The sequence below is a fragment of the Drosophila subpulchrella genome, unplaced genomic scaffold, assembly GCF_014743375.2.
Source record: "Drosophila subpulchrella strain 33 F10 #4 breed RU33 unplaced genomic scaffold, RU_Dsub_v1.1 Primary Assembly Seq16, whole genome shotgun sequence".
Taxonomy (NCBI): Eukaryota; Metazoa; Arthropoda; class Insecta; order Diptera; family Drosophilidae; genus Drosophila; species Drosophila subpulchrella.
Window position 1 is genome coordinate 3,197,276 of NW_023665498.1, and position 13,380 is coordinate 3,210,655.

At 37.1% G+C, this 13,380-nt stretch overlaps 1 protein-coding gene across 2 annotated transcripts in view; it reads right to left on the bottom strand.

Moving 5' to 3' along the window:
* The window catches only part of LOC119559028 (eukaryotic translation initiation factor 4B), a 55,682-nt gene that overhangs the window by 12,379 nt on the left and 29,923 nt on the right, over positions 1 to 13,380 (bottom strand). For both annotated transcript variants that reach the window (XM_037872157.1, XM_037872158.1), the window contains one exon: positions 2,906 to 3,029. In XM_037872157.1, the coding sequence (XP_037728085.1) occupies positions 2,906 to 3,029 (124 nt within the window). The remainder of the gene's footprint in view (positions 1 to 2,905; positions 3,030 to 13,380) is intronic.

The window sequence follows — 13,380 nt, forward strand, 5'->3', positions numbered from 1 at the left end:
CAGCTATACCTCAGATGTGATGGAAAAAAATGTATATGGTACTCTGAAGCACCCAAATATCATGGAAATAATATCATGAACTTTCACCCGACCCAGATCCAGAGTGGGCAAGGATGTTTCCATTAGTACCTGGAGAAGAACGGACACGACACGTGAAAAGGATGGCCAACCTGCGTCACTGAAATCGAAGAGGACGCGAGCCATTTTCTTCGCGTCAGTAATGCAAAAACTGAAACAACAAGCTGTCGCGGCGGTGAGAAGCATTGCTTTGTCTTTGGGTCCGTACCGCACAACTATGCCAGTTTATGTCCCTTTTATATTTTCTTGCTAGATCTAGATCTAGTAAATAACCGGAAAAAAATAAATATATAAGTTGGATATCTTTTGTTTTATTTTGATTTTGTAGGTGATTGTGGATCGAATATTTGTTTAAAAAATTCGAAAGATTTAATAAAAGATGCAATCGTTAAAATAAACCACGAAAACTAATTTTGTTGGTACGGAGGGGAGAAACAACCTGTTGAAGGCAAAGCGGTTTTGTTTTTCTACTTCAGATCGTATTTACCACTTAATTTGTGTCTATAAATTACAATACACAATAAAAAACAGCACGGGCATATAGGCAAGGGAACAAAGGAGCAATGGCAATGAGGAAAGAGACGGAATTAAACAAAATTGTTGTCTTCCTTTTTCAGAGGGTATTATAATTTCAGTAAAAAGTTTGCAGCTCAGCGAAGAAGACGGATCGGACAATTATATACAGCTCCCTGTGGAATAATCAAACAACAGCGTCATCGCTGCTTTTAATCAAATTATTTTCTATTCACAGAGTGTAAAATTGTTTTTAGTCGGACGACTATACCATATATTTACCTGCTAAAAAAAAGATAAAAAATAAACGATTTAAAATTAATGCTTCATTGTTTTTATTTTTTTTTCTTTTACTCTGGGGACTAGCGATATTTTAAGATCCCGGAGTACTGACAATATTATGTAAAAATCGGTCGACTATATCATAAAGCTGTTATTGGAACTATCGGTATAATTACAGTGGGGAGCAAAAGTGAGTACATGTTTTATACTATTAACTGTTGAACCGATTAAAAAATTATTATCAACGCAATGGTTTGCCACCCCCACTTAAACGCCCACAAACCGGCCAAAAATATCAAAAATTTGTAAATATGAAGGAGGTTATCTCGGAAACTATCAAAGATAAAGAATTGGGATTTTAACTATAATGCATTAGTCTCAACAAAACCTATCGATTGACTCAAAAAAAGTTTGCTACGCCCACTTTAACTTTCCGTAGCCTTGTACGCAGCGCAAGTTTGTTACGCGAATATGCCACGCCCACTCTAACGCCCACAAACCGCACAATGCTGTGGCGCCTACAATTTTCATGCTAAAAACAGATTTAAACTGAAATACATTAGTCTCGTCATGTTTTTATGCTAAAAATTGACTCAACAAAAGTTTGCCTCACACACTCTAACGCCCATAAGGTTTAATCCGATTTACGTTTAATTAATTAAGCCGATAATCAGAATCTAGGATTTTCTACACAGCGCAAGTTTGTTTTATACGAGGACTGCTATTTATATGTCTGGCCTAGGACACTTCTAGCCATATAAGGACCAAATGGCCTTTTCCCCAAAAATGTTTGGACTTTTATCGATAAAAGCTCCATACAACTTTTTCATGTTTGATTACTTTTGGTATCGATTAACGATAGACAATAAGCTAACCTCGGCAGAAAAATAGAATGAACTCGTGAACATTTTCGTGCAATCAGATTTCACAACATTCGACGAGGATTATACATCGATGAACTTAAATCTTTGTATGGCGACGAAGCACCATCCTATATCACTGCCAAAAACTGGTTTAATGAATTCAATCATGGCCGACACTCGCTTAAAGACGAAAGGTCGTCAAAAGCTGTCGTTGACCCAGACCGTTGAGATAGAAGCATCTTTGGGCATTTCTTCCAACAGCATACATTCGACATTGCATGAACACCTGTCCGTAAAAAAGCTTTGATCTCGTTGGATCTCGCACAATTTGACAATGGCTAAGAATAAAAGGCTTGTGTGGATGGGTGAAAAGTTTTTTGTAAAAATACAATCGTGGTGTTTCAAAAGACGTTTATAAGATCGTCAAAGGTGACGAATTATGTTTCTATGCTTATGATCCCGAAACAAAAGAGCAATCAACCGCGTGGGTTCTCGAAGATGTGCCAAATCATACGAAAGTTGTTCGTGAAAGAAGCACTTCTAAGCAAATGCTCCCCTGCTTCGTCGGTAAATCTAGTCATGTGGCGGCAGATCCGCTTGAGCAATTCTGAGTGATACACCACAATTTGTTTGCCTGACGGATCATTGTGTACCATGACACTGCGAGCTCTCACACATCAGCCCTTTTTTGACTGGCCAAAACGTCGAAACCCATGTTTTGGATGTATTTTAATCGGAGTGGGAAAAGCGCACCGAAAATGTGTTTGAGCGCATACAAAAGTGTATAACTCTTGGTGGAGAATACTTTGAAAAAAAATAAACCCATTTCTGATTCTAAAGAAATATATATAGCAACCCTCGTACACGTGTCACGACCACCCCAAACTCCCAAATCATATGGCATCATCAGCATATCTCACTCGCACTCCTGTGTAAGTGTCCTGAAAATCGCCAATTGCATTACCTAAGCCTTTAATAGCATCAATCCAATATATTTGTCAGTTTTGGCATCGTATTGCATCCAAAAATTTTAATCTTTTATTAGTTTGACACTAAACACCTAGGCAAAAAAGAATTAATCACTGGGCTTTCACTAACTTTTGTCTTGGGCTTTATTGCCCATTTTGAATGAAATATTAATGTATGCATGCACCCGACATTTTACTTACTGGTTCATTCTGGCAAATAGTCTTTGGCAGTGAACGGTCATCACGAGAATCTCGTTTGAATTTGCAATCCTCCTCAATGTTGCTCTCTCCGTTCGTATTAGCTTTTCCTTTTAAAACTTCATGCCTAGAAAAAATATATAAAAACATTTATAACATTAAAGTATTTCGTAATGATTATATTAGACAATGTATATGGTATCAGTACAGTACAGTTACCTTTGTACGCGATTTCGCTCATACATCTAAAAGGAAGTAGGACCCCACTTATTCGAAATTGGATTTGAAAGTTAGAAATTCTCAAAAAGAAAATTCCAGGGATTGTGATTTTATAAAAATTGTATAAAGAAATATCTTTGCGGTCAGCCATGGATCCCTTGTATTTATAATTAAAGTTGAATATATAAGTACATATATAGGTATATAGTATTTTACATATCCTCCACAAACTGAAAATGTTTCGATATATTTTTCGACATATTATCTAAGGAGGCATCTTTTTTAAGCTTCATTATGATTTCTTTTGAGAACTACAATTGTTTGTGCCTAACCGAAGTAGACACTTGCAGGACGATCGCGTCTCGGCAATGGTAACGATGGTTACTGTAATGCCGGACCACAGGCGATGCGGGAACTGCGATGAGGTTGAGCTAACGTGGTTAGCTGCTAGTTGAGACTGTGTATTACGAGCCCTATTTCCAGAGGTAGGAAGTAGAACCGCGGAGTTATGAGGTGTGTTGATAACTGATTTATTCTTCATTTGTACATTATTATATACTACTTGGAACACGGAAGTTTAGTGTAATGTAAGCTATATTCTAAAGTAGGCCAGGGAATTCTGATTATGGTAGCAGTTTGCGTAGTTGGCTCGGCTGACACCGCAAATGTGCGGACTGCATTGGCGGGTCAGCGTATCGTTGTGACGGTGGGATGGTGAGTTAGTGAGACATATAATATGCTGACCAGCAATTCTCATCTGCAGTGAGTGCTACTGAGCGCCTGGTACTGTTCCCAACTTGGCTACTGCTTGATTTGTTGGGTGTGGTCATGTTGAGTACCTTTGGGTATGAACAACAATGTCAACGCGTGACAAGCACAAACATTTTTAAGAAAATGTCAATTAAAAGGTTAGTCTTTAAAAAAAAAATAGAATTCGCGAAGGTAATGATTGCCAGCTCCAAAAATGTCCAGTTTGTATGGGACTTTTACTCAGGAGGATCCAATTGTCATGGAAAACTAGAAAACCCATATAGATGCCAAAAATTATCGAAGTCAGATCATTCATGAAAAGGTTATAAGCAAATAAAGTATGAAACATCGGAAACAGCTGATTGGCTGCGTGCATATCTGCATCCCCTCGCTCTCCCTTTAGCTGAGTAACGGGTGTCTGAGAGTCGAGGCCGTCGTCTATAGCGTTCCTTCTTTTCTTTTTTTTTAAGACCTATTTTAAACTACGGTAGCTGCCTTGCAGTTCCAATGGTACAAAATTATAACGTCACAGAGCCTTACGCACCGGGGGCAGAGCCGAACGCAATCATCGCTGATTAAGAGCTCGTTGATGACCTTTTTGCAGTGAATCAGTTCTTAAAAAGCGCTGAATGGACCTGCAGAGTGTATGTACACCAGTAATACATTCAAATAATTTTTATTAAAGTATACGAAACACAGTATAGGTTTATTGTGCATTTTTCGCAAATGCTATTTAGATAAATGTTACACGATGTACTAAATAAGACACGGAATTACGAGAAAAAAACCATTGGACGAGACGCTAGAATGGCCAAATTAATTTTTGGTGTCTTACTGAAAATACATGCTCACGACCACCCTGTAACAAAATTGATAAAGTAAGAAAACTGTGAACTGGTTTTGATGAAGATGAAGATGATGAAGAATGGATATTACCAGTGGTTTCAGCTCCTTATGTGGAGAAGAAAATGTAAAAGTGTTCTGCCCGAATATGTTTCTCTTGACTTGCCTAGACCGCAGGTTTCACCGCATTGGTGAGTCTTAACCACTTGTCAAAACCTTAGACCTTAAAAATAGTTTTCAAATCGCCACAACGTTGTCCATTTTACCAGAATATGCTACAAATACTCGAAAAACTTCCACCAAAACTAATAACTCTATGTAACATCAAACATTTACCACGATAAATGCTAACAGATCTTATTCGCTTTGAGTCGACATTTTAAAATGTGTTTACGAACGGATTCTGGGAAAATTTTTGGAAAAGGCTGGAAAAACGTTTTTTTTTACTATTATTGAACCGCATTTCGGCACTGCTAAAAATTAGTCCCCATCCTGAACCATTTAACATGACTTTGAAATTCGACAACAAATATGAAATTGCTCGATTTTTTACAATTTTTCGGATGGAAAACCGAACCTAAAAAGTGAATCTTAAATGAAAGTAGTTTTTATTTTTCTTGGAATTATTGGCTATGCCATGATTGGCATGTGATTTTGTGAATATATTTTATTAAATTTGTTATAGCAAAATTTAAAAAAAAAAGTTGTTTCTGCTCCTATATGTTGTAAAATTTTTAAGTGTGTCATGGTAACCTACAGATTGCGAACAAACAAAAAGTTTGTCTTGGGAATATAACATTTTTAAGAAGAGCGTAATGTCACCAAAAAACTAGCATAAAACATCTCAAAATCAATTTCATTATGTTTGCGGATTTTTTATTTTTTTATTCCGAAGAAAATTTAATTAAATAAAATTATTTTATTTATAAAAACATTACTCAAATCAAGAGGTTGCCATGACTTATTTCAAATTTGACAACATATAAAGAAACTTCCATTTAAGATTTTTTTTATAGCGGCGGTTTTCTATCAGTGAAATTGTGAACATTTTGAGAGTTTCCAGGAGGAGTACTGTTTTGATTGTATTGGTTTCGCTGGTTACACTATAGCTGATTATACCGTTGGCCACAGAGCCATCGGTGTAAAGAAATTGGTGGTTTGGCAGAGTGTTCTTTAAAGACTGAAAGAGTTGTTTATATATTGTGGGAGATGTGCTGGTTTTGTTGTAGTTGGATAGTGTTGTGTTAGTAGCTTTGTTAAAATTTCCATGTCGTATTTTTTATTGTAGTTGTTTTTGATTGGTGCAAAGGGAAGGTGAAGTTGCTTACAAATGTTAATTATTCTGTCTATTGTACTGGGATATTTGAATTTCTTTTTGGAGTTTTTAGTAAGTTTCTAAGGGGGTGTCAAAAGAGTGTAGTTTTTTTTTAAAGTTTGCTGTTAAAAGTTTTGTTCTGCGTTCTAGTATGCTTATATTGGCTTCAATAAGTAAAATGTTAGTTGGTGTTGTCCTAAATGCACCTAGCGCTGATCTGAACGCTGAGTTTAGGGAAGTTTTTATACGGTTAATTGGGTGTTTAGGGGCGTTTCCGTAAATGGGCAGACAGAAATCTATTTTTGAGATAAGGATGGATTTTACAATATGGATTAGCGAGGAAGTGTTGGTATTGTATTTTAGAGAGGAAAGGTGTTTAATAATGTTCAGGGGCTTGTATAGTTTGGTTTTTAATTTGTTTATGTGGGTGGACCAGTTGTATCTATTGTTTAGCGTGAGACCTGGGATTGTTGTGTTGTTAGTTTCTGGGATATTTACAGTGCCGGTACGGATTTCAGATTTACAGTTATGTTTTTGTTTAAGGCATATGTTTAGGCTTTGGCATTTTTCGATTGATAGGGAGGCTCCAGAGTCGGAACACCAATGTCCTATTTCTTGGAAGAGGGAAGAGAGGTCGACAATGGGGTTTTTTCTTCTGTTGGGTTCAATAATTAGGTGGAAGTCGTCGGCGTAAGCAGTAAATTTGATTTGCCTTGGTAGGGCTATTATTTTTGTTAGGGAATTGTAGGAAATTAGGAAAAGGATGACTGAAATGGATGAACCTTGTGGGATGCCATTGTCGAGAGGAAAGCTGTTAGACAGATTTCTGCCGTTTTTGATAATGATTTTCTTATTTTTCATGAAGTTGGAGACATAGTTTATGATTCGGGGTCCTAGCTGCCATTCTTGGAGTTGTTGAATTATTGAGTGGACACCTATTTTGTCGAAAGCCTTGGAAAAATCCAAGGACATCTCCTTGGAGAGGTGGCGCTTTAAGGATAGGGATCTAGTTGCTAGGTGGTCTACATATAGTAGACTGTCTAGAACTGATTTACCTCTTTTAAATCCGAACTGGTTGTTGTGAATGAGTTTCTTCGTTAGGACAAACCACCACAACCTTTTCGCAATATTTTTGTCCAATATTTTGGCTATGCATGGGTTTAAGGATATAGGTCTGTAGGATTTAAGTTCAATTTGCGGTTTTTGGGGTTTAAGGATAGGAAGGACGAGACTAACTTTGTAGGCTTGCGGAATGTGTGTACTTAGAATATTATTAAAATGATTGAGGATTCTGATTTTGAAGGAGGGAAGAGCTTTTGATCATGGAATAGGAGATGTGGTCCATACCAGGGGTGGAGCCTTTGAGGGAGTTAAGGGCAGATAACATTTCTATATAGCATATGTCGTTTTCAATTTGGTTGGCGCTTGACTCGGAATGTAATTTATTGCTTTTTTAAATTCTAAAATGTTTCTTGTGCTTTCGTTTTAGGAGTTTAAATTTATTGTTTTTTGTGTTTTTTAGCAATGTGAGTTCCTGATTCCACCAGGGGACAGCGTGTTTAAGGGAAAAGGTTGTTTTTATAGCTATATATGCAGATTGTATAAGTGTTTTTTTAATGTGTGCAGCTTCTTTATTTACGTTGCTGTTACAAGGTTGTGTAGAAGAGCTGAGTTGTGTAATGATGTTGGAAAACAGTTTCCAGTCTGCTTTGTTCGCGTTTGGAAAATAGTTTGGCGAGAAAGGAAGGAGAGGAAGTGTTTGGGAACATAGAAATAAGGATAGGAAAATGATCGCTTCCGTGAAGGTCATCGATTAGTATCCACGTTATTTCGGGTGCTATGTCTGTAAGGTCTATGTGTGTAAATGTGTTGTGAGTTGAATAGTGTGTTGGAGTATATAGTCTCATCTGGCAACAATATTGCCCCCTAGAGTTGGCTCTGGGGGAACCCCAATATGGGTGCCAGCTGTTGCGTCACCTAGGACTAGAGTGGGTAGGTTTGTTGGGGAGAAGACGTTTTGGAGGTTGTTTGTGTGAAACTGTTTGTTGGGAGAGATGTATGTGGATATTAGTGTAAATTTTGTTTTGGAATTAATGAGGATGGCAATAGCTTCAAACTCTGGGATCAGTTGATGTTGCGTGTGGGAGATAGAATTATGCACCAGTATCGCTGTGCCTCAGAATGCATTAGTATCGTGGCTGCAGAAAAGTGTAAAGTTTACAGGGGTAGGTAGAGATTCTGTGTGAGATATATGGGTTTCTTGTAGGGCAATTATATGTGGGTTATATTGTTTGAGGAGTATTTGGAGTTCTTGGTAATTATTCTTGTAGCCTTATATGTTTCATTGAATTATTTTAAGCATTAATCTAGATTAGGTATTTGGTAATTTGGTTCAATTGAGTTCCATATCGCATGAGTCGCTAGAAGCATTATCAGGCATAGTTGAGTTTTTTTTTTGTTTTTATTTGTGGTGGTTTTGGCTGCGGCCTTGAGGTTTGCGATCATGCGTTTGGGCGTGGTAAGCGGTAGGATTTGGACAGTGTTTGTGGCTGGTTTGGGTGGTTGGGTTAGTTTTAGTTTATCTAAGTTATTATCTATGTTTGTGAGGTCCGCGTATGATGTTGGGGTAGTCCTGGAGGTAGTTGGTCCTTGTTGGAGAGAGCAGTTGTGCTGTCGCATTTTTTTTGTAGTTTTAATTGCTGTAAGTTCCTGTTGTGTTCTAAATATGGGGCAACTTCTGTTAACAGAGTTGTGAGGATCGGCGGTTTGGTTTTCCTTGCAGTTTACGCAATGTGCGGTTCTTGTGCATTTGTCGTTAGTGTTTAGGTCCAAGTGGTATTCTTGTCCGCAGTTGTAGCATAGTTTGTTGTTTCTGCATGCGTTACTGATGTGGTTAAACATAAAGGCATTTGTTGCATCTAAGGGGCAAGGGAATGTATTCCCTAACGTTAGTTTTCTGGTAACCGATCATAATATAATCCGGGAGAGTAAGAGTGTTGAAGGTGAGAATTACAAGGCCGGTCTCTGTAAGAGTACCGTTTTGTCTCTTGAGTATTTTATTGACGTCGCAGACTAGCTGATTAGCTAGTTCTCTTTTTATCATGCTTTCGTCGATTCCTCTAATGTCGTTAGAGTATATGACTACCTTGCTAAAATTAAGGGAGTTGTGTAGTTGGACGTTGACGGCTATCTCGGCGAAGGATTTAAGTTGGAATAATCTCTTTGCTTTGTTAGTTTTTGTTTTAATTAGTAGTTTTGTTTCTGAGTTTTTTACATTCTTCTACTTCACCGCTGCAGGCAAAGTCAACTTGCTTCTTGATCGAGAACGGTGAGATATTGCTTATATCGAGATTTGGATCTGATCTAGATATGGTAATGTATTTAGGGCCAGGTGTTTATAAGAGTTGGTTTGTAAGATAAGCTTTGAATTTGTAACGATGATAGAAAGGCACGACTGTTCTCTATGAGAGTGAGTTTGTGACTGTGGGAACTATTTTTATTTTCATAAAATAAAACAGAATCAAAATAAAAAATCCAAAAACCAAAACAAAAATTTAAAAGCATATGGGAAGAAAATAAAATATTTTAGTTTTCTTCAACTTCTTCGCAGTTATAAGAGGTCCCAAACATCGAGGAAAGCTTATAAATATCATGTTTGAGATTCGGATATTTCCTATCCTCAATTAAGGGTCAAAATTTTCCCGTCATCAATATTTTCCATAAAGAGAGATATTGCACTTCCCTATTTTTATCGAAGTTCATTTTTCTGAGTGAGTATCAAAAAGTTGAGCAGCTTGGTCCTTCTGTCGACGGCTGAACAGCAAGTGATTGTGATTTTGATTTCTGTCGCTCTGCGAAGCCGAAGCTTAGAAAAAAAAGACCCGAAGATCCATGCCGAAGTCACACGAACATCTACGTTATACTTGAGGGAGCAGCGGATGGGCAGAACAATTCCCTATGCTCACTTATTAGTGCGCTGCCGACCGCTGATATAGAGCAACTAGAGTTGGGCGCGAGTCGTATTATTTTTCGTGACACAAACACACACGACTAACACGACGTGTTCGTGTTGGAAATGTATACATTTTTCGTGTTCGTGCGTGTTCGTTTTTTATAAAAAACCACGATTTACGTATATTTAAAAAACCCATAAATATCGGTAGAAATATGTACCTTACAGAACTTATTTTGTTTTCTAACCATTGCACACTGGTCCCAATGCCCAATATTCTTGCATAAAATAGAAAGATGAATATATATATACAAAATTGAAAAGTGTCGTATAATTTTGTTACAATTGCAGGCATAGCAAAAATGGAGTTTTTGAGCTTTTGTTACCGCTACTTGAAAACGCAAGATGCAACCAGAGATAAGATCAGAATTAAAGCAGAATTAATACAGCTTTCGTTCTGCATACTCATTTTGGCTTTCTTTTGCTTTCCCATTCTCCTACGATGGTCGAAACTAAAATTGTCGAGGTGTCGTATAAATATGGGCAGGAGTGTATACATATTTACTTAATTAATTTTTAATCACTTTCAACATCTAAATCAAAGGAATATGCATCGATACATTCAAATGTATCCAAGTCATCTTCATCTTCGTTATCTGTAGTAGGATAACTATTTAGGAAATCGACATTTGGTGGTGTTAAAAGATCAATAACTTCTAATGGGTAACTGCTGCGTTTTTTGTTTTGATGCACTCTTTCCTTGATGTGGATGCTGGAAACTATCGGATCTGATGAATCAAGTGCTCTACAAAAAACGTCAGTCATGGTGTTCAAGCGGCTATTTTGTCTTGCATGCGAACGTCTATCATTTTTATAAATTTTGTTCCGAGCTTCGGATGCAATTTCGCCTAGGCGGCCAAGTGGAAGGGACGAAGCAACGATCTGGGCCCCATGAGCTAGTACTTTATGTACAGTAGCTGACATTGGGTACCAGGGATATTTTCCTATATATAAAAATTCAGTTTTTGCGCAGAAACTTTTAAATTGTGAAGCATCTATTTCAAAGTTGCTTTTCAAAATCTCTTGGTCGAACCCAAGAGCATTTGAAAATTTGTCGGTATGCAAAAATGCTCTCCTCGCTGTGTTCCCGTCGTTGGTAATGCCGCTTCCATTTGCTTTGGGCTTATCGACATGGAGCCCAAGCTCCTCCCACTTTTTCATTGTCTTGAGGGCCACGTACTTGCCACTTGTCAATACCAATTCTGTATGACACTTTTAAAACAAATTCGAAAAAACGAATCCACGCATGTAGAGGACTTACTCCATACTCGAGCACATGGGAGTTCTTCGGCGTAAATTTGTCCGATTGAACATCAGCGACAGTCATGAATTCCAGGGGCTTCGCTCCACAGATTGGCCAAGACTGGGTCGAATGGGGTATTCTTTAATATAGTCTGATGGCTGAAATTTCGCTTGAAAACGTAATGCAAGAAAACTTTCTTTCTGCGCCTTATACCTTGGAACTATCCGAGAGCATTTTTTTATTCCAGCATCAACATACGCAACAAAGTTCTTAATTCTCTTTTTCAAAGGATCCTCTACGTTTTGCTTCAAGTTTCCAATTCGATGCTGCAACACAAAGTTGTAAAGGCTTTCGGTTTCGCGTACATGTGCCAGCCAATACTCTAGCATTTCTGCATAACTTAGGTCTATGTTGTCTAGCAAAATTTTTTTCAGTCTGTCAGTCTGTTAATACTCTAGCATTTCTGCATAACTTAGGTCTATGTTGTCTAGCAAAATTTTTTTTTTTTGTAAAATGGAGCAAAAAGGTTTATGTCATCGTATTGTAAATAAATTCAAGAACAAAACTGCGTTAATAGTTTTTATTATTCGGCACAATCCAACCTACTTTTATTCCACGAAATACGAAAAATGCTAGGTTAAAATTGTTTAATATACAACTTTACAAAAACACATATACACTAAGACACATCAAATTAAACAAATATTCCATAATACACTTAAATTTTACATACCTCCACAAATATTTTCAATTTTACTTCGATTTAAAATGTTAAGTAGACCTTTTGCAATCTTTCTTTAAAATGTGCTATTACTTAGCGCACCAAAAAGTCAACGTTTCTGATCAACGAACAGCTGACTTTCAGGGCCACCGAATTTAGCAGGGCTGCAAATTCAGTAACGAAATTGCGATTTTTAAATGCCCCGTATATTATTCTAAGGAGATAAAATGTTTTTTCGTAACTTAAAAAAAAATGGGTTTTTGCAAAAATATTGGGCACACTGGTCCAGTGTGCATTGGTCACCCTAACTCTTTGTGATTCGCTCGAAGTTCGGGAACTTCCCATAATCCAATTTTTCAAAGCTAAAGAATATTATTCAAAGTCCCAATCGGCGTATAGACCCAAAATATAAACTTATACAAAATTAAGCCAGGAGCAAAGTTTGGGAAACTTTTAAGTTAGTGCAGTGTGATGGAAACAAGTTGGACTTTGCTTGCTGCAATAAATGCAAGGTAGTGTTTGAATAAATGTGGAATTGGGGAACCTGAGCGCCAAATGAATATGACAGATTTTTCCCAGAAAAAAGTACCACATAAAGTTTTGCATGGTCTCGCTCTAAAACAATTGGGATTTTTTGCTAAAGACTTACAGCCGTTGAATGTTACCGAAGGTATGAAAGTTTGTAAGGGCATGGCTGAAAAATGCATAGTTTTTTAAATTTCCAGGTAAGGGATTCCTTGAATATGCTCAGGCTCTTTTAATTGTAGTAAGCACTTATGGATTTAAAAAATTTAAGGAATTGGTCGTATCTAGAAAGACAATTACATCCAAAGTGATGTCCGAGGAGTACAATCGCTTTAAAGTTGATCTTAAGGAAAAGCTATACGTTCAGCACTTGGCATTCACTACTGACATGTGGACTGATACTTATACTCAGAGGTGTTTTTTAGGTTAGTGGTCATTACATTTGCGATAAGTTTAACTAAAATGTAGCTATACTGTGTGTCAAGGAATTACCAGCTGAAAAAAAACGGGAGCTAATATTTTAGAACTCGTTAAAATTACTCTCGACGATTTTAGCATGCAAGATAAATTAAGCAGTGGAGTTATTGTTACTGACAATGGAGCGAACATTGTATCTGCTTTTGATAAATTTAAAAGATTGTCCTGCTCATGCCATAACAGAAATTTAGTTATGGATGATGTTTTTGAAAATCACCCAGTTTTTGAAGTTTCTGAACTTATAGAGGCTTAAAAAAAAACTTGTTAAGTACTTCAAGCACTCCGAACTTAACAACAAATTAAGTAAAAAAAAATTTTAATTTGCTGGAACCTGGTTTTTATTTTGTTGCAAAGAATATTTGATGTTTAATCT